Source organism: Blennius ocellaris (assembly GCF_963422515.1).
Source record: "Blennius ocellaris genome assembly, chromosome: 2".
NCBI classification, from domain to species: domain Eukaryota; kingdom Metazoa; phylum Chordata; class Actinopteri; order Blenniiformes; family Blenniidae; genus Blennius; species Blennius ocellaris.
The window spans coordinates 16,424,677-16,451,327 of NC_137651.1; the positions used below are offsets into that span (position 1 = coordinate 16,424,677).

Sequence of the window (26,651 nt, forward strand, 5' to 3'; positions counted from 1 at the left end):
ATAAGGTTTTTCTAATTTCAATTCTGAATAATTCTTCAGTTCCAGTAAAAATCAGACTCTGTTTAGTGTAATAGCACTATTTTCTGGGCAGATAAGAGACAATGCTGCTCCAAAATTCACTCAGTTATTTAAGTGCCCTTATTTTAAAACAGCTTCCAACCACAGTACCTTGCGTGAAGTAATGTGTTTTACTGAGCAGACTGTATTCACCCCTTGGCAAAATAAATAAATGGCACAGAACAATAAATTAAAAATAGATTTCTTTACCAAATGCCTATTGATTAAGCTGCTTGAACGTGTTATTTTGTTAAGTTATAAAATTTAAAGAAGACAGTTTTGTGTGTATGTGAATTATCATGTAATGATTTTACTCACTCCTCACTGAGGCTTTGATACAACTAAATTATTACCCCGAGTGACCTCACTGATCTTAACTATTACTTGATTAGTATAACAATAAAACAATACTTAAACTGAGTAGGCTTTTAAGTACTCTACCCACCTCTGCATATTATCAGTTTGGAGTTTAATTTTATATTGTCGATGTATGTACCTTTACATAAAGGTGGTCAGAATAGTGACATCTGCTGGCTATTACTATGTACTTCATGTAAGGGGAAGAAAATACTCACAGCTTTTGACTTTTTCCACATTTTATTATGTACAGTACAGCCGCAATATAAAATACATTAAATTATCAAAAAGGTACTCCTCTTTACACAGTGCCAAATAATGACCACAAAAAGTTGTGGTTTTTTTCGGGTTTGAAAATGTATTAGATAATCAAAAACTCAGAAATGACATGTACAGAAGTGTTCAAAGTGTTTGTCATGAAGCTGCAAATTCAGATCAGATGCATCCTGTCTCCACTGATCGTCCTCGTTTCTGCCACTTCACTGGAGTCCACCTGTGGTGAATTCAGACGATTAGACAAATCCTCTTCTCTGATTCTACTTTACTTTTTCAGTCAAACACAATATTGGCTTGGGTAACTAAAAAGCATTTGATGTGTTTACATTTATACATTTCTCCTATATTCATTTACATCGTGAAAAGGAGCATGTTAAACAGCTGCTAAAGTTCACAGTGATTAAGCCATCATCTGCAAGGAAGAGTTGTATGCAGTCATTCCACTGTGGTCAACATAACAGTTTTTCAAATAAGATTTTGAGTAAAATATGACATTTCCCTGGTCCTAGATTAGACTCCAGCCAGGTGTGAATGTGAGTGTTTGTATTTTTCTCTCTGTTCTCGCCCCATGATGGAAATGGTATAGAGGATCGGCGGAGAATGAAAGCTGTGTGGTTAACGTTTAACGTGTTTTATATTCACCAGGGAGCCTTTTTACAGATTCCCTACTTATTGTCAGGCTCTCACATCATGATGTTGCTGTCTCGAAGAGGCCTCCTTTGACAATTCTGGATTCCCAACATACTGTTACCGTCAGGGTCAAGGTAAATGCACTCAAAAAAATGATTCATTGGACTAACTCAATTTAATTGTGGGCAGAAGTTCCATCCAAAAAATATATTTCAACTCAACTCAAACCAAGTTTTTCTGTATATGTTAATATTGTTTAGTTTGTCCAGAAGTATATTTCTTCATTTGGTTGACTAAAAGGAAAGGCTTTCACGTAAAAAAAATGAAATTGGTTTGGGCAATCAATTTTTAGCAATTAATAGCTCAACTAAAAGGTTTTTATGTAAAGAAATATAAATGAGTTTGGTCAAGCCATTTTTAATAATTATATCGAAAGCTATTGTTATATTCTAAATGTATTATTATAATTTGTGGTTGTTCAACTCAAAGGTTTTCATTCTAAATAAAGCATACAAATTTGATCCAGACTACAATATTTGTTGTAAAAGATTTATTTCTTTGTACAAGTTAAAACTTTACTTTAAAACTGTATTCTGAAAAAGCTGATAATAAAACAGTCAGCGTTAAATGGAGCGAGAATCCCCATGACGGCATTTTTATCAGGATAGCTCAGAACTAGTATCAATGCCCAAGTCACAATCTCAACCTCAGAGTTGTTACATACATTTGACTGATAATTAACAACGTTGCTCATGTCCAAACCCTATTAACAATTTGGCTTGTTGCACAATGTGGCTACGCTAGTTGCTCTGAGCTGAAGTTGTGGGCGCTAGTACGACTCGTTCGAATCATCATATTTCCTATAGATTCTGTGGTGGACAGTGAGTTCCTGGTAGATGATCACTTCCTGCAGGTTAACGAGTTGCTGTACAGTGTAAATATTTCCGTAGAGGAGACGTTTATGTTTATAAGGATCAGTGAGTTTGTCTTGAAGCTAAAGGCTAACATTAATTTCATGCATTATACAATTTGAAATAGTATATAGCATCTTAGCCTTTAGCTTCAAGACAAACTATCAATCCTTTATGATCACAGGTGTTTCCTCTGAACTTGTTGCATCAAGATTTGAACACACAGTAAATGATCTGCCGGGAACTCACTGCCCACCACGTAATCTTTAGAAAATATGATTATTACTCCAGGAAAAGAATACAGACCGTAAGTACTGGCACTCACAATTTCAGGACAGAGGAACTAGCATAGCCAAACCGTGCAACAAGCCTGCAGACCTCTAGTCACATGTTGGGATCCAGAAAAAAAAAAGTCCCATTCTTTTCTTTTTTTATGTTCTTTCAAAAATACTAGCACAGAGCGGATTAGCCGGCGCTGTGCTTTTAGACTCTTAAACATTAGAATTTTCTAAAAATTAGTGCGAAATAAGAATCAGATGTTTTCTTTCGGGACCCCAGCATGTGATCAGAAGTGGATAGGAATGTTGAGCTCTATAATCACTGTAAAACCATACAGTCATTATATTAAAATTTCCACAAATTGTACACTCTCCCTTAAATTTTCACTGCTCTTGAACAAGTATAAAATGAGCACAATTAACAAAATATTTTATAACAAATCATAATAACATAGGTTTGTGCATTTGAGATTTTGAAAGTATTTCACATCAACTCTAAATCAATCTGTCCAAGTAATCAGATTTTCAAAGAACTTCTAAACAAAGTGTTCACAAAACACAAAGAGTGGACCTCCATTACTGGAACATCTTCATTTTGAGTTGCTGAATTTTGCTGTTCAGCCTATGTCCATCCATGTGCATGATAACTTTCTGAACAAACTCAAACGTGTGTTTGAGATTGCCTGGGTAGCTTAGATCAAGGGCATAGATCAGTCCAAACAAGATGATGAATGCCATGATGACACTTCCAGCCCGACTGATGACCTTGACACCTTCAACAATGATCCAGACATCATCAGCAAACCCATGTTGGGCCCTCCTGAAGACAAAGATGCCCATCATGGTGGTCTCCACATCGTTTTCAGCGTCCTCCACCTCATCAATCTGAAATAAAACAAAAATTTACATATTTACATCTCTACCACCATAATTGATTGACTAAAATCTGCTCTAGGGAGCCGCTATGCTCCCCAGCTCTGGAACTCTCTCCCCTCTGACCTCCGTACCATAGACTCCCTGCCACTCTTCAAATCCAAACTCAAAACTCACCTGTTCAGACAGTCCTACACCACCTAGCTATTCGCTCACCTTCTCAATCGTTTGTACCGTTTTATTCTGTTGCTCTTGTTTTTAATGTTTTTACAGTGTCCTTGGGTGTTCGGGAAAGGCGCTTCTACATAAAATGTATTATTAGTACTATTATAATAAAGTCTATAATGGGTCTTTAGACAAAAATAATAAAATATTTAAACTATAGTTTATGATTTCATTGGGGAAAAAAAGAGTAATAGTTTAAGTTTAAAACTGACTGCATAAACTGTTTATAGAGTATATATAAACACTTTATGTTTATAAAGTGTTTATATATATGATAGATTGCATATCCAGTTACCTGTTACACCAAGCCTAGTATTTTTTTATGTCAGCTAGCCTAAATTATGGATGCCTTTTGGCGCCAATTAGACACAAACACAGCTGAAACAGAACACAGAGGAACACTGGTGAGTATGGCGAGACACTAACCCCATAATCCTTGAACACTGACTTCGGATCCTCATTCAAGTAGACAATCAGGCTTTTAAGTAGGCACTCGCGCTTCACATCGATGTCCTCCTGCAAATACACATGATTGTACATTCATATATTCAATTAAATTTTCACCATCAACAAAAATGCTTTTCAGGAGATGTCACAAATCAGTTTTGAGGTCAAGTAATCAGCTTTGGCTAGAAGTCCTAACACTGGGGTGATTAGGCCTTCTCACTCACTGTACAAGCTTTTCAAAGTTTCATTTTTAATTCCGAAGTACAACCCTGTACTTTGGATTACTTCCGCTAACCTGAGGTTTTGAGTGCCAATTCTTTTTTCATTTGAATAAGTAAAGATTATGAGGTGGACAACAATATAGAATGCCTTTTGCTGTTCCTACAAATGCGTACTTCTGTCAGCCAACAGCTTCCCAATGTATCGTGGAAACATTGGGTGGAGCAGCATGGTGTTGCTCTGCATGTGCAGAACTATTGTGTTATTGATTGGCGCAGTGGCTTATGGGATGGCACATACATAGCTCATAATCACCAGTTAGTTAGGACCAGAGGTCCCTATACTAAAGTAGCTATGATAGTTAGCATTGAGGCTCCTTTCCCTAACTCCTTCCTAACTGACAGACCAATTCAGAAGCTAGAGAGAGATAGAGATACAGATAGAGAGATAGAGATAGCAATATAAATAGAGAGAAAGAGACAGATAGAGAGATAGCAATAGAGAGATAGAGACAGAGAGATCGCAATAGAGAGATAGATACAGATAGAGAGATAGCAATAGAGAGATAGCAATAGAGAGATAGAGACAGAGAGATAGCAATAGAGAGAGAGATACAGATAGAGAGATAGCAATAGAGAGATAGAGACAGAGAGATCGCAATAGAGAGATAGATACAGATAGAGAGATAGCAATAGAGAGATAGCAATAGAGAGATAGAGACAGAGAGATAGCAATAGAGAGATAGATACAGATAGAGAGATAGCAATAGAGAGATAGCAATAGAGAGATAGAGACAGAGAGATAGCAATAGAGAGATAGAGACAGAGAGATAGCAATAGAGAGATAGAGACAGAGAGATAGCAATAGAGAGATAGAGACAGAGAGATAGCAATAGAGGGATAGAGACAGATAGAGAGATAGCAATAGAAAGATAGCAATAGAGAGATAGAGACAGAGAGATAGCAATAGAGAGATAGAGACAGAGAGATAGCAATAGAGAGATAGAGACAGAGAGATAGCAATAGAGAGATAGAGACAGATAGAGAGATAGCAATAGAGAGATAGAGACAGATAGAGAGATAGCAATAGAGAGATAGAGACAGATAGAGAGATAGCAAGAGAGATAGAGACAGATAGAGAGATAGCAATAGAGAGATAGAGATAGAGAAAGAGATAGCAATAGAGAGATAGAGACAGATAGAGAGATAGCAATAGAGAGATAGAGATAGAGAAAGAGATAGCAATAGAGAGATAGAGACAGATAGAGAGATAGCAATAGAGAGATAGAGATAGAGAAAGAGATAGCAATAGAGAGATAGAGACAGATAGAGAGATAGCAATAGAGAGATAGAGAAAGAGATACACATACAGATAGAGAGAGACAGATAGTGAGAGACAGACAGATAGAGACAGAGAGAGCGAGAGAGACAGATAGAGAAAGATACACAGATAGAAAGATAGACATAGTGTTAGCCATTTATGAAGCTGGGTTGCAGATGTCAACTGCATTGTAAAGTAACTTATAGCTGCGACATTTCTATTTCTACTACTGCCTATAGTTCACTTTCGTATGGCTAAAATAGCGTGATATAGTCCCTTTAAATACATCGGTTCTCACTTACCTCTTCAATTTGTTCTAGAAGTCGGCGGATTTTCAGACCTTTGGCTCCTCCCTTGGGCTTAAATATGCTGATGAGCTTCTCAGAAAAGTGATCCAACTGGGAGAGAAACTTTGAGACGAGCGGCTTTGTCGTGATCCGTACAAATTCGTCATTTACCTTGAAAAAAGAGAGAAAGAAAAGAAAGGGAATATTCAGTAATCACAAAAATGACGAAGGCACAAATGTAATAACACATTTGTAAAATGCGGAATTACCACACGTAACTAGCGACGGGAAACCATCCTTCAAACCATGAAAATGTTTAATCACATTGATTTTAACCCTTTTTTTTTTTTTTAAACAAATCTCAATTACTGGCGTGTTTCATACAGAATTACACAGTGCATTTTGGCTATTATAGTCAAGCAATTAAACAGGTTCAGCCCTTTCTTTTTAATCCTGGTTGAGTCATGGTTCAGCTGTCAGTTCTGCATTAGTTCACGATTCTACATAGGATACTCATGTACTCACTCCATTTGGTGTAAACAGGGAAGGCCATCTGTCCTTGACTTCTGCAATCCTTGGTTTTTGTTCCACAATCTCCAGGCGTCTATGCGAGAAGGTCTTTTCCATTTTTGCCTTGATGACACCTTCATTGTCACTTTTTTTGGCTTCTGATATTAAGGCGACTCTTTCACTCTCTAAGGTGTCAGCATTTTCACCTTGTGGATAGAGAGGGATGTAATTCACCTCTGCTTTCCGTGGTTTTTTTATCTTGGCTGCTGCTTTTCCTTTTCCCTCACGCTTGTGTTTTAGGGAGTTCACGCGGATTTCCAGATCTCCAAGTTGACTAAGTGTGGTTCTGTAGTTTTGCATCTTATATTTCAGCGATTGCTTCCATCCACAGAAACCTTTCTGGGTGCCTAGCTGTCCCAGACAAGGATGGGCTCTTACTAAGGCTTCAGCTACTTCCTCACAATGAAATCCTTGGGGATATTTGGTGAATTTCACCATTCCTTGAGCAAGGCCATCAAGGATCGCTGTCTTTAGCTTAGGACCTGGGGTGAAGTATTTTCCAGTTGTTGCGAACTCTGAATTTTTTTGCCGCAGTTCAAGTTCCGCCTCATATGGAAATTTTGGGATGACGAACACTCGAGGCCAGGTCATTCTCGATTCTGGTGATGAATGGGGAGTTTGTAAAATGATAGTGTCATCGCTGCAGGATGAAACAAGGGAGGAAACTGGAGTTTCAGGTCTTGAAGTGCAGGGCGTTGATGTCAATACTGGATCTGGTGCGTTTGTTGGTTCCACAGGGTACAGCGTGATTAAGGCATCCTCGGGAGGTAAATACGCCACTTTTATTGTGGCCTTGGAGCTGATTTCTAACATTGAATCCAAGTTTATAAATGCATCTAAGTCTGTGTCCATATACTGGATTCTAAAAGGTCTTTGCACTTGAAAATCTTTTTGAATAATTTCGTAAAGCTCTTCGGTTGTCCCAGGAATTCCTGACTGTAGAGTCATTTTTCTGGAGTCTGACTCATCTCCAAATAGGACCCTCAGAACGGCCGGAGACGCCATCACAGTCCTTTAATCTAGAAAATAAACAATTGACAAGAAAACAAAATGAAATTCTTTCATTATTAAAGAACAGTAAAAGTCAACATACAATGTTTGGCAAGTATATACTCTAATAAGAAGCACAAAGCTAAAGGGCCCATATCAAGGCCTGGAGACTGATCTGCTCAAGGAGATGTTCCAGAGACTTATCATAAGGCGAGTCTCCAGGTAATCTCGGTGAAAATGATCATCAACTTTCGATTTCAGCGGAGACCACATGGAGACTTGAAAAAGTCTCTGCATGACCTTGAAGAGGTCTACGCGGTCTCAAGCAGTTGCGACAATGCTGTGAATACTATTTGTTATCATAAACCTGTGAGACCGCTCTGTGATGTCCCCCCCAATGTCCCCCAGACCCTTCGGATATCAAGGAGATCTCAAAGACACTCCACACGACTCTTTGAGATCTCCTTTGTAGCCGACATGTCTAGGAGACATTGCGGGGACATCACAGCTAACATTGAACCGGTTGATTTTCACAGAGGTTACCTGGAGACTCGCCTTATCTCCGGGGGAAGTCTCAGGGACATCTCCGTGACCAGCAGCAACTCTAGTCTCTAACTAAGGCCGGTAAGATAGGCCCTTTGAACGCGCGCATTCCAAGTTTCAGAGACGTTGCAAGTGCAACATCACAAAGTCCTGGATAGACTGACTCTGTAATGCGAGTTTTTTTTAGAAGATAATAGACCCCGATGAAATGTAATTGCTTAATATTTATTATTTGTATCCCAATTTTTATTTTAATGACTGAACTTTGTCAAATATATTTGATTAATACCAAGTATTTTCTTTATCTAGAGTTATATAGAACGTTTAATTTCTCAAAACAGGAAAAACATGTTTAAGGTAGACCACATTTCATACCCCACTGAGAAAATTGTATTGTTTTCTAAGCCCCCACACCCATTTAAAAAAACGTACAAACCTTCAACAATGACGAATCTTTTCAACATCAACATGCGCATGCTCCCAACCATATAGTCATATAGAGGATGTGGGTCGACCAAGTTACCAAGCTCAATGAAGCCAACCTCTGATGTGGTTGTGGAAGTAAGTTGAAATGCACCAAAATGTTCCCTATACCAGACACACTCAGCTTCTACCAGAAAACATAACTGGCTATTAAGAATGCATAGCTTGAGGATCTTGTGAAATTTAGGCAGACCATCAGCAGTGCCATGAACAATGTGCATCCCCTCACTATAGTGGATACCACTGCAATGCACATGTTTTGCCATTCTTATCTCAGTCATATCTGGGTATCTTTGTTTAAGAGCATTCCCTATTCCCGCAGCCAAGACATGAACAGGCATAACTGACACATCTGTGACATCTATGGCTGATTGTCTAATGGAAGCATGTGTATGGAAGGCAAGCATGAACTGATGTTTAGTAGCTAATGAAGAAAGCATGTTCTTAAAGCAGTTAGAATGCCGTGCAACCTGTTTAAAAAAGCTGTGCTTAGCCTCGAATCTCATTGTCCAGAGATAAATTAGAGGCCCGAAGCAACGGATCATTTCGGGGTAGTGTTCGACAAAATGATGTTTAGGAACGAGTTTTACATTTGGGAATAGCTCAAGATAGCGCTGTCTGTGATCCGAGATTTTCGCCTCCAGATACGCAATAGTCTCATCTGAATGTACGGGGGACACCGCCAACTCAACTATGTCTTTCAGATCAAGGATTACTAGCCATACTGGCTCACTTTCAGGCACATACTGTCCAACAATCAAAGGGAGCATTCTTAACAATGTCCAATTTTCATGAGCGTTGCCACCAATACTTTTGTTTGACATAAATGACGGAGGTATTGCATTCGGCCTATTAGTTTTGTCCCCCCATTTAAATGGAAATGTCTGTATTAATGTGTTGAGTTGATTTAGGCACAAGTACTTCTTTGAAATCAACATGCCAATACAATGCGCAAGTTCAACTGGCACAATGCCCTCAAACAGATCGTGGAGAAGATCTGGAGGATAGCCAGTACAAACATTAAAGTGTGACAGGTACTTTGTAAAAATACACGGTCTTTTGACACCACAGAAAATGGTTTTGTCATCTTGGGCAGACTTAACATGCACATCGTGGACATCTTTAGTTCTAAGTTGAAATGAACCAGACATGACATCTTTAGTCTGAAATTCAGACTTATCTCCTGTACAAAATCTGCATATAGATCCTGCAGAAAAACTTTCGACAAATCCACCAATCCCATGGGCTGCAAGATTGTCAGCTATTACACACTGGACTGTGCCTTTTACAAACTGACCAAGGAGGGGAATGAAAACACCCTGCTGCTCTAACTGAGTCAAATCTTGCAAAAGAGGCTCAAAAACCTTTTCATAACCATAAACCTTCAAGTCATTAGATTTACAAAGCAGGGCTAACTGGATAGACGTCAGTTTTGAAGTAGAACCTGGGGGCAAACTACCCAAAACCCAATAGACAGCACAGACCTTGTGTTTCTTGCGAGATGTGCCAAGTGGGTTGCAGACTTCGAAGTCGTCTACATACATATGTAATGCGATTCTCCACCCTTCAAATGACAAGAACATGTTTTGTTGGTAATACTTTCCATCTTTTATAGTTCTGTAGTTTTGAGGCCAAGTGACTGTGCAATCTTTCTTCGGATTTTCAATATATGCAAGAACATCACGATGATTCAGCAACTGTTGTAGAGAGACTAAAAGAGGCACGTATTGAAATGTCTTGTTTTTTGGCGCATCTAATATGTACTCGACAGGCTCAACAACACCAAAATGACATTTGTAGTACTGTTTACGTTTGTGTGCCGTAGCTAAAGGCCCATCTTTTGCAATTGCTTTGACCAATGGATTGGCTTGGCATATAACAGAGGCAAGATCATTGACAAATGAATCATCAACTTGCAGTTTGTGACACTGGAACACTTCATAAACTGCAGCTTTAGTGACAGGCACAGAATCAGAACTTAATATGAAGTGAATCTCAGAAAGGATCTCATCAACAACTGCCTTTGGAATGTGATGAACATTTTCCAACTTTAAAAGAATGCAAGCAATTTTTTCTTCAATAATAACCGGTGAGTGAAGTTCAGTATCCTCAACAGAACACTCATCAAAATCTATGGCCGCAATTGGTTCAACTTCTGGATCACCTGGCACATCTGCTTCTTCTAACTGACTGCTTGTCGTCAAAACTTGAGCTTTGAAGTCTGTGGCTGAATATTTGTTGTGCTTTCTGTTTTTATGCGTCTTGAAAGTGCTGTAGATGTTTGTTTCAAAGGTACATCCTTGAAAAACACAAGGAACATTTTGATATTGTCTAAGATGTGTGTATATGTGCTGGAAAAAGTTTCTTTCTGTTGGGAGTTCTTTGCACGAGCACACGTGACATTGAAATGTTGATGTGTCTGAAGCCTTTTTAGATTGATCTTGAGCATGCCCTTTGTAAACGTGATTTTGTAACGTTGTCCATGATTTAAATGTACATGGGCAATCAGAGTATGGACATGGAAATCGCTGACTACCACGAACATGACCATGGGCCTGTCTAAAATGTTTCAACAGCAAGTACCTGGTGGCAAGCTCTGAACTACACTCTTTACAGGTCCACATCTCAACATTTTTTGGTGTACCATTACTCACAAAGATGTTGGCAAAAAGTAGCTTGGTAACTTGGCGCGACAAGAGGGGACAGCCTAAAAAAAGAAGACAGACAATAAGTACAGATAATAATAATATCACGTTCGTCAAATCAAACACAAAATCCACTTGGCAACAGCATTACAGTTTTTGCAAGGCCATAGACTAATAAATTGACATGCATGCTTTCAATTTAATGTGTAAGTAGTAGTTGTTATGCTGGTAACATTGTAAAAAAGTATGTCATTTAATGTATTGTAGACCATAATTTTATAATTTGTTTATTTAAACATTATAACAATGCTAAAATTATGCATTTTCCTCCCCCTACATGTTCCAACAATGTCATAGTGTTCAGAATGAGCTCAGACCTGTTCACCACAACTGCCTCTAAAATCCTGCCCCTCACTCACAAAAAGGTGTTGATTTGGGTTCAAAGTGCCGTCATGCACGAGCTTAATATACAAGGTGCAGTTACACGTATGACCTGAGGTGGCAGTAGTGAGTATAAAATGGCTAACTTTGCATCTAGCCCCTTTTAAATAGCATTTGTGGCCTTAATTTTGGCCCAATATGTCCAGGAATAATTTCAATTTGTGATTGAACTGAAATTAACTTTGTTATTGTACATCAAGGTGTGATGCATCTGGCAAACACAAATCATGAATTACCTTTACAGAGCTTTTACTGAGATGAGCTTTGTACCTGTACACGGCAGGGGAGATCTGCAAAACAAAAACCCTCTTTTAGCTCATGCAGCACATACAGAAAAAAAGGTAAAACAAAATGTAATTAAATGTGACCATTGAAAGTCAAAAGTTTAAAGGAATAGGCCACCGTTTTTACATACTGAGATATGCTCTTAGCTAAGGCGAGTTCATTTTTACCTGTATGGTCTTCACGCGTGTCCTCAGTCACGTAAACACAGCACAGACGGCGTTAGCATTTAGCCTCTCCCTCTCTCCTCTATAGCTCCAAAACAGGTCAAGATAGAAGCTACCAAGCTCTTCCATGTTTTCCCTATTCAAATATGGTTACGTGAAGTGTTCCACTACAAAATATAATTACACACAATTAAACAATGTGGATTTTCTAAGCGGATAAAGAGGGCGTAATAATATCAGGAGTAGTTCGACATCCATGCAGTAATATCTTCACTTTACTGTGCGGATGCTTAAGTACTCCTGGTATTATTACGCCTTAAAATATAGTTCCCCTTTTATCCGCTTAGAAAATCCACATTGTTTAATTTTATGTAATTATACTTTGTAGTGGAACATTTCACTTACGTGAAGTGTTACATTAAATAGGGAAAACGTGGAAGAGCTTGGTAGCTTCCATCTTCCACCTCGTTTGGAGCTATAGTGGAGAGAGGGAGAGGCTAAATGCTAACGCCGTCTGTGCTGTGTCTACGTGACTGAAGGCACGGGTGAAGATCAGACAGGTACAAATGAACTCGTCTAAGCTCAGGTAAGAACATATCTCAGTATGTAAAAACAGTGGCCTATTCCAGTATTTTGGCAGCATTGCTAATGTTATTAAAAAGACAATTATGCAGTAGTACAGTAAATGTTGACGCATCAGTCTAGGGACTTTTGCTACATGGAGTTGTGCATTGAGAATCACTACAGTGTCATCACCTGGTCTAGTCTTAGTATACATTTATTGCACTGGTTTAACAGTACAGCCTATAGTTTGGTGGAGATCAGCCAAGGCATCACCAACAGTTTAAAAAAATATGCAGAATACTTCTATTGACAAATTAGGCTTCCATTAATTTGGCAATAAGTATAAATTCAAAAATGCTATGGCTAGTAAACATACAAAACGTGTAGTAGACCTAATTGTTTGGCATTTACAATAAGTTTAGGAAACAAATGTGTCCAAATAATGCGACATGCATCACTTACAGGTTTGCTTGAAAGTTTACATGTCCTGCCAGAATTTTAAAAAAAAATGTTTTAAATATTTTGAATAACACATGAGTGTGATTACACTCATAGTTAGTGGTTGTGTGAAGTCATCTGTGTTGAAACAACAGAGTTTGCTATTTTTTAATTCTAATGAAAAAAGACAGTACTAAAATGACTCTGATCTAACACACCCCAGTTCCTAATACCATGTATTTCCCCTTTAACATCAATGACAGCTTGGACTCTTTTGTAGTAGTTGTGGATGAGGTTCTGTATATAATCTACAGTAATGGTAAAGTGGCCCATTCTTCTTGATCATGAACTTTTGATCAGGTTCATTTTGGCTTTATTTTTTAATTATAATTTAAAAATAGCCTTGGTTGTTTCACCATAAATGGCTTTACACAACCACTAAGTATGAGTGAAAAAAAAAGTGTTATATTTCATATTCTTTGAAAAAAATATATATCTAAATTTCTGTCTGTAAACTTTTGAGCACAACTAAGTATTTAAGGACTGTATGCCCATCTATTTAGTTTCAAGTACCTACTGGCAAGTTCTGAACTACACTCTTTACAGGTCCACATCAACATTTTTGGTGTACCATTATTCACAAGAAGTTAAAGGCTAAAATTAAAAAGAACAGACAATAACTACAGCTAACATCATGTTCGTCAAATCAAACACAAAAATCCAATTGGCAACAGCATTATAGTTTTTGCAAGGCCATAGTCTAGTAATTTGTTGACATGCATACTTTCATATATTTAATGTGTAAGTAGTAGTTGTTATGCTGTAAGCATTGTAACAAAGTATGGAATTGAATGCATTGTGACCATAATAACGTAATTTGCATTTTATTATTTGTTTATTTAAATATTAATCCTTTAAATGGCATTTGTGGGCTTAATTATGGCCCAATTGGTCCAGGAATAATTTCAATTTGTGATTGAACAGAAATTAACATTGTTCAAACGTCAATGTAGATCAAAGTGTGATGCATCTGCCAAACACAAATCATGACTTACCTTTACAGAGCTTTTACTGGGATGAAAGTTTACAATTATACTTGTACTTGTACACGGCAGGAGAGATCTGCAAAACAAAAACCTTCTTTTAGCTCATGCAGCACATACAGAAAAAAGAAAGGTAAAATGAAATATAGTTAACAGACATGCAAACACGTAGCCTACATAGTAAAAAAGGTGACACTTTATGGGCCGATTTCTAAATATAGATTTTAAACTTTTATTGATTATTTATAGGAATATAGATACGCTTAAGAATAAAATGGTCATAAAATCAGTTTTTTTTTTATGGCTACAGTAGGCTACTAAAAGTTTACAAATGGTTTGACATATAGTTGCAAGTCTTTCTAGACACGTTCAGTTTTGGTAAACTTGCCAACGTTCACATCTCTGATCAGCAGAAACATATCCGTGAGCACCCAATGACCACACGGTCCACCCGGAGAGGTCAGCCATCTCCTCGCTGACCACACGGTCCACCTGAGGGTGTCAGCCCTCTTCTCACTAACCGCAACCGCGGTAACGAGCGCAGAGCGCGCGCAGAACCACGGGCACTTGCCCTGTCAATTTAGCCATAGGATTTAGCCTCACAGTAAATGTAGCTATCCGTTAGCTTTGCATGTTTTAGCTTGTAGATCCTCTAATGTTTCACGCGGCTATTGTCAAATATGAAAACTACAGTCATCACAAAACTTGGATTAGTTTTGTGCAGAGTTGCGCACTGTGTCGGTGTAACTCTGTTGTATACTGCTACATTAGCCGCTACCGTTAGCTACGAAGTGAAAAGCAGTAAAAGCCCATACAGCGGAATAACTTTCACCTCAGCGTCAGCGCGATGTCTCGTGCGGTTCATCGCCCTCAGTGGTGGGTCTTTTGGAGCGGGGTTAGCGAGTAGACGAGCTACAGTCAGCCGGCTCATGCGGGCGGCTGTAGCGCTGCCCAGGTGAAGTGAGCGAGCGCACGCGGGGCAGCGGGGCTCACGCAGCCTGGAGCTGGAGGCTCCTCCGGCTGCAGCCACGGAGAAATGGCATATTTGGCGCAACAGCACCAGTGAACATTTTACAAGCCTCAGCCAGTGCATTTAAGCGTCACACGCCATAAACCCCCTCTCCCCTTATTATTATTATTATTTTTTCTGATGACAGATCTTCACGATTCACGTGAACGGCGAATATCTTTGACTGACTCAATTTACTGCGCGAGCCGCAGGCGAAAAACTTGAGTTTGAGCAAACGGCTGGCTAATGATTTTAGCTGAACACTAAAACAATGAGCAGCTAAAGCGTCTGTCCAAATGTGTGCCCTGATATACACCTTCAAGACAGACCTCGTCTTGCTTACATCCAAAATCTGGAATGATTAGCTTGACTTGCTTGTTTGAAAAGTTTAGTTTCTATGCAGCCTGAGGTAAATTATCAACAGAAAGCGTCTTACCGCGAGCGAGACAATTAGGCTACTCTTGCACAACGAGTATATGAGTTTTCATAATGCTAAATACATTTGCATATTCGTTCATAAAAAAAGAAAACTTACCATTTGGACATCTAGCCTTGACTGCCAACCGAGTCCAACGACGCACATGGTCAAAATGGCTGGTGAACTCCTGGAAGTGAAAATTCAAATCCCGCCCTCCTCGCCAAATCTTTTTTAAATGTGTTGGGGCATGTCCAAAGACTCACATATGAACGTAGTTTAGGTTAGAATTATTTAATCTATTTAGGTTTTCATGAAAAGTATTTAATGTTTGTTAGGCAAACTATGTGTGAATGTGTTTAGCCTGATTGATAATGAAAAACGTTTTGGTTACACGGATTAACACTATTTGGTTATTAACAAAATCATATGTTTTCTTTAAGCAAATGAATGATTAATGTGTTTGCATCTAAGAGGGGCTCATTTAATGAAAATATTTTAGGTTACATTGAATACACTTTTTCGGATGCTGCCAAAATAAATGTATATTCTTCAGTCAAATAAAATATAAATGTGTCACCTCAAAGATCGGCTGAACAAACAAAAAGAATTTACTTTACAGTGAATAGTTCTTTTTAGGTTTGGGTTGTACTTAATATAGTATTATCCAGTGAATTAATGTTTAATGTGTTCATTTTAAGAGTGGCTTGAGTCCGTTTTTTGAGTGTGGGTTCCATCATATTGTCAATGATACGCATAATAGTGACAGCCCTCCTTACAGCTTCAAGCCCACATTGCTTATCACTTTGGAACGTCTCTGTATGTAATGATTGACATTACATCTATGGAAGCAGTATCTCAAGTGAAGACATCCCATCCCGTAGCTGCTACGTGTGTATTTTATCTGATATGTGTTGAAAGCAGTCCCATGTTATATATCGACTTTGTGTCCGAAGCATACCATCCATCTGTATGTTCATTTAATGACCCTGCAGCCGGGAACCTGACAAGGATCCCACCGTCTGCTGTTACGGGAAATAGAAATAAATAAACCTGATCGACTGGCTCATTGATTACCTGTCAAATATCTCTCTTAACGTGACTGGTGCGAGAGGGATATCAGTTGGTAAATTGAGGGGATGAGTTTGTATCTTCGGATGTGTGTGTGTGTGTGTGTGTGTGTGTGTGTGTGTGTGTGTGTGTGTGTGTGTGTGTGTGTGTGTGTGTGTGTGTGTGTGTGTGTGTGTGTGTGTGTGTGTGTGTGTGTGTGTGTGTGTGTGTGCGTGCGTGTGTGTGCAAGTGCATGTGTGTAAGCTCTTCTCATCAAGCAGTCTTCAGAGATAAAGACGTCCCCGGCCAACACCGACCCTATCAATAGTACTTCCACAAATTGTCTGCACATCGTAATCTGTCTCCCGTAGTGGATACTGAGTCCACAACCAGCTGTTAAAATGCACTTTACTTCAGTGGAAGTCAGGGCGGCTCATTAATCTGTCACTTTACCCACTGCTTTCAGGGTTTATTCATCTGACCTACAGCCTTCAAATGATGGAACCACCGCTTTTCTTATATCCACATTCAGACTGTTGTGTTCCTAAAGTAGTCATTTTGATTGGCCTCATGTTTCAATGCCTCATGACGACTTAACACAGGGGTGTCAAACCCTTTTTAGTTCAGGGGCCACATGCGGTACAACTTCGTCACGAGTCAGCTAGTTTGGTAAAATACTGCCTTTCATAACCTTTCATATAAACTCTAAAGTTTTTCTTTGTTTTGGTGCAAAGTATTCATTATAAAAATGCTTGTGTTTTCATAAAGCCAAACAATTACTACTGACAATGACTGCAATCTCAACATGGAGCCGATTTTAATGTAATTTCTGGTGCAAAATACATAGAAATGTGTGCTGTAGCTCTGCCATGATGCATTATGTTTTTAAGAATTCACCCTGGCAGCATGGCTTTCAGATTAATGTTCTCGTTCATCACAGTATCACAGATACCTCGGTCCAGGTTGTGTTTACAGAGATTAGCTTCAAAAACTATATCAGAGTTTTCTTTGATTCTTTAATTTTTACATTTTGCTGGGTGGATTGGCTGGATTAGAGCTTCTTATGAGCCGGTTTTGGACCGTGGGCCTCGTGTTGACAACCCTGACTTACTACCAGGTATTTCTGAGAGCAGTGCAAATATCACAAGCAGTATCAGACTAATTCCACTAGAGGACGGTGTTGTATCGAACAATTTTAAAGTGCAATCCAGCCGTACTTTCCCGATCAAAGTAGCTCAATTAAACAGGATGAAAAAAAACAGCACTGGTGCACAGCAGGATTACACCCCATGGCCTTGACTCCTATTATTACTACAACTTCCTTCTTAATTATCAATACACGTCGAAACGTAAAAGATCGAGGGGTTTTTTTCGTTTTGGTTTTTAAAAAATACGTAAATCTAATTAAAATAATTTTGCACTTCATTTATTGATTTCCAAATGAAATACACATAGAATTTCTTTCATGCATAACCATTTTAAGAGACTTAAAGTAGTAGAAGTACTGTAAACTGTAGAAGTAATACAGTTTACATTTTTCTATTATTTACTCTTCATGAAGAAATCCTTTCCACTGCACATATATTTATATTTTGGCAAGAAAGGAAATGTCATAGTAACATCATTTTATTTCCTGACACCATATAAAGGTTTATTTTGAGAAGAGCATTTATGCCATAAAAACAACGGTTCCAATATAGTTGTGCATTTTCTACAGTACAAATATCATGTAAAAAGCCTAAATGACAGCTAATTTTATTTTCTAATCAGTGTATTAGCTTTGCTTGTATTAGCTTTTATACCTGTAACCAACAAAAATATTTTACTGGAGTTTATTTTACGTGTACTTGTGGAACAGCTTTGCATTGAGATGTAGCAGTTAAATTGTATTTATCCACCTGCCTTCATTTCATTTATTATTTATCTGCTATCAAAAATACAACACACACACAAACGTCATCTCTTGGCTATGTAAATCAAAGTATGAGACATATTGAAACTGCTGCAATCTTACGTTGTCTGCCTAAATAATTCTATTTTCTTATCCCAACTGCGGATATTACCATCTCTTTGCGGAGGGATGATGGATTAATGTCTGCGGCAGAGCATTATTTTTTTATTGCATTTAGCTGCGTTTGATTGAGTCGATAATTCTCCACAGAGGGGCAGCATGCACTGCATGGGCCATAGAAATGGGTGCGGGCCTCTTTGCACTGCACACCGCTACAAAAATCAGGAAATAATTACATTATTAGGTGTGATTAATAGGTGGAATAAAATCTTGAAAAAAAAAAAAAGTAAAGCTCTGACTGAACATATGTTTCTTACATTTGTTTTGAATTTACCATGTGCCTATGGAGGCCGGCCAAGGTGTAACGGCAATATGTAGGCCTTAGATTATTATTATTATTATTATTATTATTATTATTATTATTATTATTATTATTATTAATAATAATAATAATAATAATAATAAGATTATTATTCGATTAATAACAATATGATAGACCAACAGAAGGTCCTTATTTTATCTTTTTTAATTTTTAATTTGTTTTTGCAACCGTGTTTGGTTGGACAAAGCAGTGATAAATATCCCTGTTGATCATTTGATTGATTACCTTGCTCAAAGGTCACACGGGCGCCGGTAATTTCCTTGCGCCCGAGGCTCCCTTTTCACTTTTAGTCTGTCTCCACAGCCCCCTGTACGGATAGTGTTATGTTTTAACCCTTTAACAGCTGAACATGCAACAGTGCGTCAGTTAGACGGATCCACCGAAAGATAAGGTTGTCTGTTGTTGTTTTTTCCCCAACTTGTGTTTTAAACAACTTTGAGTTTTGAGCCGGATGGCGCGCAATGGATGAGACGGCAATCCGGTTTGTGCGCGCGTGGCACTGCAGGGGGTCTCGAACCCAATTAATTTCTAATAATTACAACCCACGGGGCTGTGGGGATGTGTGCGCGGCTCCTCTCTGCCCTGCCACCGGGTTCAGTGTATCATAATAAAATATGTATTGGGGAAAGTGCTTCAAGGAGGAGAGAAGAGGCGGACAGAGAGAAAAGTGAGTTATTGAGGTGAAAGAAAACTGTTTCCATTTAGGCTAATTGACCGCTGCTGAGCCTGAAGCTCTCGCTCTCTCTCTCTCTCTCTCTCTCTCTCTCTCTCTCTCTCTCTCTCTCTCTCTCTCTCTCTCTTATTTTTGCTCACGGCCGGCGCGCCACCTTCTTTGACCGTATAGGTGCAGCCCACTTAATAGCACCATTTATGTCGTTACAGTAGAGGTAGGCAATAGAGTGAAGTCCAACAACCACAATAAAGTATCCATGTTAACCTCCCTTAACTCGGTCCTTCTAATGAGGATTAGAGATTCTCCGGTTTCGTTTGCATTTTCAATCTATAGCTTTATCTGTTAAACAAGTAATACATTAGAGCGCGCCTGTGAAAACACGTCAAGTAAAACACTTTTGGGGTGGTTTGACCCTTTTGCGCATAAATATTGAAGGGTTATGGCCATTCATGTTAAAACATTGCACTTAAATTTATATTTCCTTTCAATTGTGTATAAAGCTTCGTCCCAAATGCGTAAAGTGCGCACGGAGTGACTTTGTCTACCTCTAAACTCTGGAATTGGCCTTTTTAGGCCACCACAAGTTGCTTAACTTTTTATATTTCTTTCTCGAGCCTAATGATGTCACGACTTCACTCAATTTCTGCAAACTTTGGAATCGATAGCTTCAGTTCACAGCTCATTACAGAGTTCATCTGCAGGGTCAGCATGATCTCCCGTGGATCTAATTAATTGCCAATTACTTTAATTATAATCAATCTGCTTGTGGACGAATAGGATCCAACTTTATGATAGCAACATGCGTGGATATTGCTGTGGGTATTGGATTTAGCAGGTTTTTTTCTGAGTATAATTCATCAGTAAAACGAATGGGGACACATTTTGGATTTATATACGTCTGTTACGATCTTTTGTCTTGATGCATGAACTATTAAACGTCATTGTGATAGTGGAGGACATGCAGTTATAAATGTGCCAATTCTTCCCAAAACCCAAGAGTAAAACGGACTGAGATTATTTAAATTGATGCTTGGATAAAACACTTTTCCACCCTGATGGAGCCGCTCTCCTTCCAAGTTAAATCAAGTAAAAACATCCTTTTCGAGGCCATCGGCAGTTACCAAGTGTGGAAATTCACACACTGTGTAACAGAAACGTCTCAAACAGACATTAATACTGAGCACTTAACATATTAATAATTGTCAGCGCAAAGAGGGAGAGAGAGAAGGGAGACGTGGGCACTCTCATATTAAAGCTGTCAGCCGGGTGCCCAAGCACGAGAGGGAGGGGGAACTTTTTTTTTTTTAAATTCATTTCCATTGCTCAGTGTAATGGTCAAAACGCAATTAAAGAATATAAAATCTTTAATGGCCATACTCAGCATCGGCGATTTAAGTGAGCATTGATTCATGTGAATTCTGTTCAAAAGAAAAGGTGCGCAATCAGAATATGGATCATTTTAATGAACGTTCTCAGTGCTGACTGCACTGCAAAAAAATATCCAACTGGCCAAGAGAGATTTTGTACTCGAATGAAAAAAAAGAAAAAAAAACTTTATTAAAACTTTGTCAAATACAATTCATTTTATCACATGTATACGATTTAGAGTGAACTTGATAAACGTATTTTCTTTCTTTCTGTAGTTTGATAGCCTAAAACGTTGTGATTAATCTATTTCTGTATTATTTTAAGATATAAGTGGTGAGTCATGTTTCAAAATCATCTGAGAACTAGTCCAAAAGTGCACTGGAAACATCGCAATCACAAAGTTTCCTCATACAAATGAAGCCCCGAATCAAATCTGAGCGCACACTGGATATTTTTTTCATTTATTTTTTTTTGCAGTGTGTCTCGCTTTCTCCCTCGGTGAAAACTCAGATACGATCCCAGATGTCTACGATTCACTCATCTTGACCAGATCAGGTTAATATCAAAAGTGATAAATCGTCCCAAACTTTTTCTGGCACTTGCTGCCGGCAGATCCCGGGCTGTGCGCATGTGCGAAGGTGTCCAGACTGACAATGCTGGAGAGATAGCGCGTTTGGATTGAGAAACCCAGAGAAAAGAGACAGAGAAAAAACAAAAAGGAGGAAAAAAGATTGAAGAAAAAAATCCAAACAAACCCCCACGCGGAGAGACTGGCACCATGAGGTCGAAAGGCAGGGCGCGGAAACTGGCCACGAGTAGGTGCAACATCCCTTTCTTTTTCTGCCTTTGAATCATGCATCTTATATACTTTAAGACTGTCGCTGTTATCACTGTGTTTATTAATAGTTTCTGTAACGAATGCATCTCCGAACGCAGACCGGAATCCTCATTCTTTTCTTGTTGAGAACGAGCGATATGGCACAAAAAAGAAAATAACTCAGCGCGGTCGGAATCAGTACGTAAAGTTAAAGTTGAGAGGGAGAGACGGGAGAACTTTCTGCGAAGCGTCCGCTCCAGCCTTGGAATCACTCGTTGCATGTAGTGGGCGCTGTAGTGTAACGAAGTGTTTTGCAAGTTAAAATCTCACGTCCTGAGCTTCGGCAGTTGTGTTGCGATCGCCGCGCACTGCTCCTCCGGTCACTTCTGGAGAAACTTGGGGTGGAGAAAAAAAAAGAGTCGAGGAGAGAGATGAGGAGAAAAAGGATTTAGACAGATATGGTAAATGTTTCAGTTAACTCTGGTCTTGTTTTGAAACTGTATATGTGCGATGCAACTCGTTCCGAGCTCTTCTTGATGCGTTAATGTGTGGCGATTGTTACAGTGTATGGCGCATTGCAAAGAAATAAAGTTGATGTTTCAATTCGTTACATGCAAGCGTTTCACAGTTTACAGACTCCGAACTCCGTGTAAATCCAATATCGTCGGGTGCAACCTTTCTATCTCGAAAATACAATTAATTTAGGGTGAAAATAACTTAAAACATTCACCGAGTTTATTAAATTAAGTCACAGCTTGTCGTTAAATCGATTTAATTACTTGAACTATATGCAGAAAGATGATTGATATGGCCATTCATGCATTGATCTGCTCCAATAAATTATAAAGACTTATATATTTTTTCCCTGAAGTTAATCAAGCTGTGGCTTTTACATCCCATATTTTCTTTTTCTCTATCCCTAGTGTTTTGCGTTAATCACTTTGCTGTGTTACAATCCATTTGAGTTTTGTTTGCAACACTGACTTGAAATTGTTGACTTTATAATTGTAAAAACACATAATTATTTTATGATTACTTGAAAAAAAAAATCTGGGGGAAGAGGAAAATACCAACAAGTCAAAGATGTAATAAATTAGGCCTATAATAGTTATTTTAACAGATATATCAGGACGTATACAAAATAAAACACGTGTGTTGAAATGACATACTTTTAGTCATCCTGTTTTTTTAAAACTAAACTTGTCCTTAACTTGAAAGTAAAAAACAAACAAACAAGAATTTAGTAATGGCATCATTGCTTTGAGGTCAATGAATAGCAAGACTTTCATAAATTGTAAGGCTGCAATATATTTCAACTTGTGTACCACCTGATTGTCATCATGTTGGATATCTACAAAACACACAAGCACACACACGCACGCACGCACACACGCACGCACAAACACACGCACACACACACGCACGCACACACACACACACACACACATTATATTTATACGTCTAGTATTAGTCTAGTATTTTAGGATTTCTTTTTCAAAATGGAAAAGAGAGATTTAGATCTTTTATCAGATATGGTGTGTGTGTGTGTGTATGCGTGTGTGTGTGTGTGTGTGTGTGTGCGTGCGTGTGTGTGTGCGTGTGTGTGTGTGTGTGTGTGTGTGTGTGTGTGTGTGTGTGTGTTTGGGGGGTAAGTGTAGGGGAGTATTTTGGGCCCCTGGTATGAGCGGGTCCACCCTGGCCCCTAGCCAGGTCTGTACAGTGTCAACAGTGAATATTTAAATTCCCAGACCCCTCATAAGGGTTCTGCTGGTAAATGCGTTCAGTGTGTGCCTCCCTCCATGCAGAACAGTCGTGTGATAAAAAAAAAAAAAAAAAAAAGATGTGTGTGTGTGTGTGGGGGGGGGGGGGGGGGGGGTTGGGGGGGGGGGGGTAGTAACATGTAATAGTAATAGAGGAGGTGATGGAGAGGTGGTAAATTTAAGAGTGATTGATTGATTGATGGAGGCTGACTGATTAGTCCGCACGTCCAGATGTAATGCGGTGCGCCACAAAAACTCCCAACCACGTACAGCCGAGGCCGCACCCCGCGGTGAATCGTTGGCCACAGAGAGATGGAAAATGGTGATCCAAACTAGCCTGGTGCAGGCCTAATTAAAGGCCCACTTAGCATACTTGCGTCCCAATAAAAACTCTTTTTTTTTTATTATAATGTGCTTAGAGTGCTTTGATAATTTGTTAGGTATAATTACAATGACGATTAATCTCACAGGGACGCGCTAAGAGTATGTTTCTGAAAATCTGGGTAAATAAAAGCTTAAATGGAAAGTTCCACGAATAAAACATTCATATATGGGAGCTTAATAAATGGCAATGGAGCATTTAAATCCAGTTTGTGTCCCGAGGCGCAGGCGCTGTTTGATAACCATTCACACATTTACCGCAATACTCTGTCATCCATCACTCATTCACCTTTGTGGAGATAGATAGATAGATAGATAGAGAGAGAGAGAGAGAGAGAGAGAGAGAGAGAGAGAGAGAGAGAGAGAGAGAGAGAGAAGGCCTCGCTCGCTCCCTCGCGCTCCTCTTGTCTCTCTGTCCGTCAGCGCCTCTGCTCTCCGGAGCTGAGAAGTGCGTCGTCCTCCTCACATTGTGCAATGGGCCATGCATCTCGCGTTTGTCTGCCGGAGCTCATTAAAACGGTTAATAGATCGGCCCATTTAAAAGGTGAGAAGGAGCGGGCCGGCGCGAGGAACGTGAAATAGAGACCCCATTAAACGGCCCCTTGTTGAGAGCTGCGCTCTTTGCCTGCGCGCTGCTTGGTGCCAAAGCTCCACATACAAATGTCCTATATCTCCTTCAGTAATGGACTAGGTCAAAAATCACTGGGGCCCACAACAGACGTCAACCCACCCCCATTGTGTTGCTTGGTTAACCATTGCTTTCTTTTCTTTCATTTGTCTTTTCCACAAATTCAATACAATTTTCACAGAAAGTTTTCAGTTTTCTTTCATAAATGGATAAATCTGGAATTCTAAAAACCTACAAAGATTTTATTCAAAGAAGAAGCACAAGCAGCAGGATAAAGTTTAAACTGCCACTGCACCACTGCTGCTCTTCAATATTAATAGCACTTTGGAAATAATTTAATATTGTTCAGTGGGTATATTTATTTTTTCATCTTTAGCCTTAGTGAATCCCCTTTTCTTTGTAAAGGTGATGGATGTGTCTGCTTCGTTTTCCACTTACAACCTTACTATGAGATCGGACTTGCCCCCTAGATTATATTTTTATCTTCTTTATTGAGCTTCTTTAGCTATTCAATAGAAACCTACACATAGTAAGTTATGTAAAACAGGGAAAACACTACTTTGGTTGAGACTTCTCTTGAATTTTGGAAATGTCATCTGCTGCAAAAACTAGCCATGTCTATTGTGATTGTGGAAGTTGCAATGCTGAATAGATACTTAATTATAATAGCATGCAATATGTAATGTAACAATTTTAATGTGAAAAACTTTCAGAAAAACAAGTGGAACTGAGGACATAATGTGTCTGGTCCCACAGTTCCTGTTCAAATCACATGGGGGCACATTTAGGGGCACATCGGGTGACCAGTCAGATTCCTGGTCCTGAAATCAAAGAAAATACGAACATCGTTTACAGAATGACATACTGTTTATACACTTAGCCACGTTACTAACATCTCAAAAAGTTTTTTATCATAAAGGCTTTGAACATGACAAACTTCAGGCGTGTTTGAACTTGCTTTAGGTGAAAGGTCATGTGTAAATAGGTGAAAAAGCTTTCTCTCAGTACCTTTTATGAGCGGCAACATTCAACATCATAATCAGAGATGTGTAACAATTATAGGATTGCTCTGCTGCAAACTAAACAAGCTGTCGAACTAAGAAAGCTGCTGATGGTGTGTTCAGGAGTGAAACATATTACAATCACATATACTTACACACCAGGATGCGTCCTTTTGGATGTGCATGAGGGATTGTTGGTGAGTTAGGAAGAGTTGTTTTCTGTCTGTCTCCATCTAGCCTGCATGATAAGACTGGAGAAGGGTCTTACGCAGTCACGCACTCACGCACTCACGCACTCGTGCACGCTGATGGAAACATTTCTTTTTCAAGCTCTCTAATGTTATTGTATAATCCAGGAATCTGCGTTAGGGTTCTGACTGCAAAGCTTAGACATTAGTGCTTTGCTCATGCACTATTATCGCCCACTTTCCCCTGTTCTGAGTAACCAGGGAGCTTCCAGGCCTCATGATGGGTCCTGACTCTGGCCCTGGCAGTGGCCCTGCCCCAAGGCATCACCCACATGTCTCGTCCGTGCTTTCTAGGACCATCACGTAGAGGAAACTCCATAAAGTGCAATGTTTGTATGTTAAAGGTAGTGTGTGTAGTGTGGTATTGTTGTGCGATTGGAGGGGGCGGGGTTGTTGTTGGTGCAACAGCCCAGACTGGGCAGTGTGGGAACATGAGAGGATGGATGGAGGCGGAGGAGGGTGTGCAGCTACATGTCAAGCCTGGGAACCGCAGTGTGTTTACCACAGGGAAACTGTACCAATACAGAACAATGAGTGAGCCTTACCCCCTTCTAAATAAAAAAAAAAAAAGGCAGTTCTGCTTTCTTCTTCCCCCTAAAGGTCATGGAGCTAGAGATAGGGAGTCCACACAAAAGCCTCCAGTCTGTCGGCAGTCTGGTCTGGCCCAAGTACGGTGCCAAGGCTGAGGTCATTATCAACAGAGCAGTCCCAATCTAAGCATATTTTTATAGATTGTGTGTGTGTGTGTGTTTGTGTGTGTAAGGGAGGTGAGCATGCGAATGTGCTTATTTGGTTGGACCGAGTGTGTATGTGCGGCCTGCGGCTCGTACGTACAAAACAAAGGCGTGCTGCACCATGTAAA

The 26,651-nt window shown here is 39.3% G+C and overlaps 2 protein-coding genes across 14 annotated transcripts in view; one reads left to right on the top strand and one right to left on the bottom strand.

The window, feature by feature from the left end:
* Nucleotides 1-1,772: 1,772 nt before the first annotated feature.
* Nucleotides 1,773-15,644, bottom strand: LOC308141994 (uncharacterized protein). 2 transcript variants are annotated; one of them, XM_080512278.1, is made up of 3 exons: nucleotides 15,591-15,644; nucleotides 4,034-4,123; nucleotides 1,773-3,394 (listed from the first exon to the last, which is right to left on the bottom strand). In XM_080512278.1, exons 1-3 carry the CDS (start codon nucleotides 15,636-15,638, stop codon nucleotides 3,086-3,088), a joined length of 447 nt encoding a protein of 148 aa, XP_080368404.1. In that variant the 5' UTR covers nucleotides 15,639-15,644; the 3' UTR covers nucleotides 1,773-3,085. The 2 variants fall into 2 exon arrangements, with proteins under 2 accessions (XP_080368404.1, XP_080368403.1); XM_080512277.1 differs by lacking the exon at nucleotides 15,591-15,644 and adding an exon at nucleotides 14,879-15,038.
* Nucleotides 15,645-21,575: 5,931 nt separating this feature from the next.
* Nucleotides 21,576-26,651, top strand: part of mecom (MDS1 and EVI1 complex locus) — a 137,073-nt gene continuing 131,997 nt past the window's right edge. For all 12 annotated transcript variants that reach the window (XM_080503318.1, XM_080503328.1, XM_080503324.1 and 9 more), the window contains exon 1: nucleotides 21,576-21,769. In XM_080503318.1, coding sequence (XP_080359444.1) covers nucleotides 21,733-21,769 — 37 coding nt within the window. In that variant the 5' untranslated portion in view covers nucleotides 21,576-21,732. The remainder of the gene's footprint in view (nucleotides 21,770-26,651) is intronic.

Excerpts from the sequence above, each read along its gene's own strand:
- LOC308141994 (XM_080512277.1), bottom strand. The coding sequence starts at position 14,977 with ATGAGCCGGCTGACTGTAGCTCGTCTACTCGCTAACCCCGCTCCAAAA. Across the intron at positions 4,124-14,878 it reads GACATCGCGCTGACGCTGAG|GAGGACATCGATGTGAAGCG; the intron begins GTGAAAGTTATT and ends GTGTATTTGCAG. Across the intron at positions 3,395-4,033 it reads CAGTGTTCAAGGATTATGGG|ATTGATGAGGTGGAGGACGC; the intron begins GTTAGTGTCTCG and ends GTTTTATTTCAG.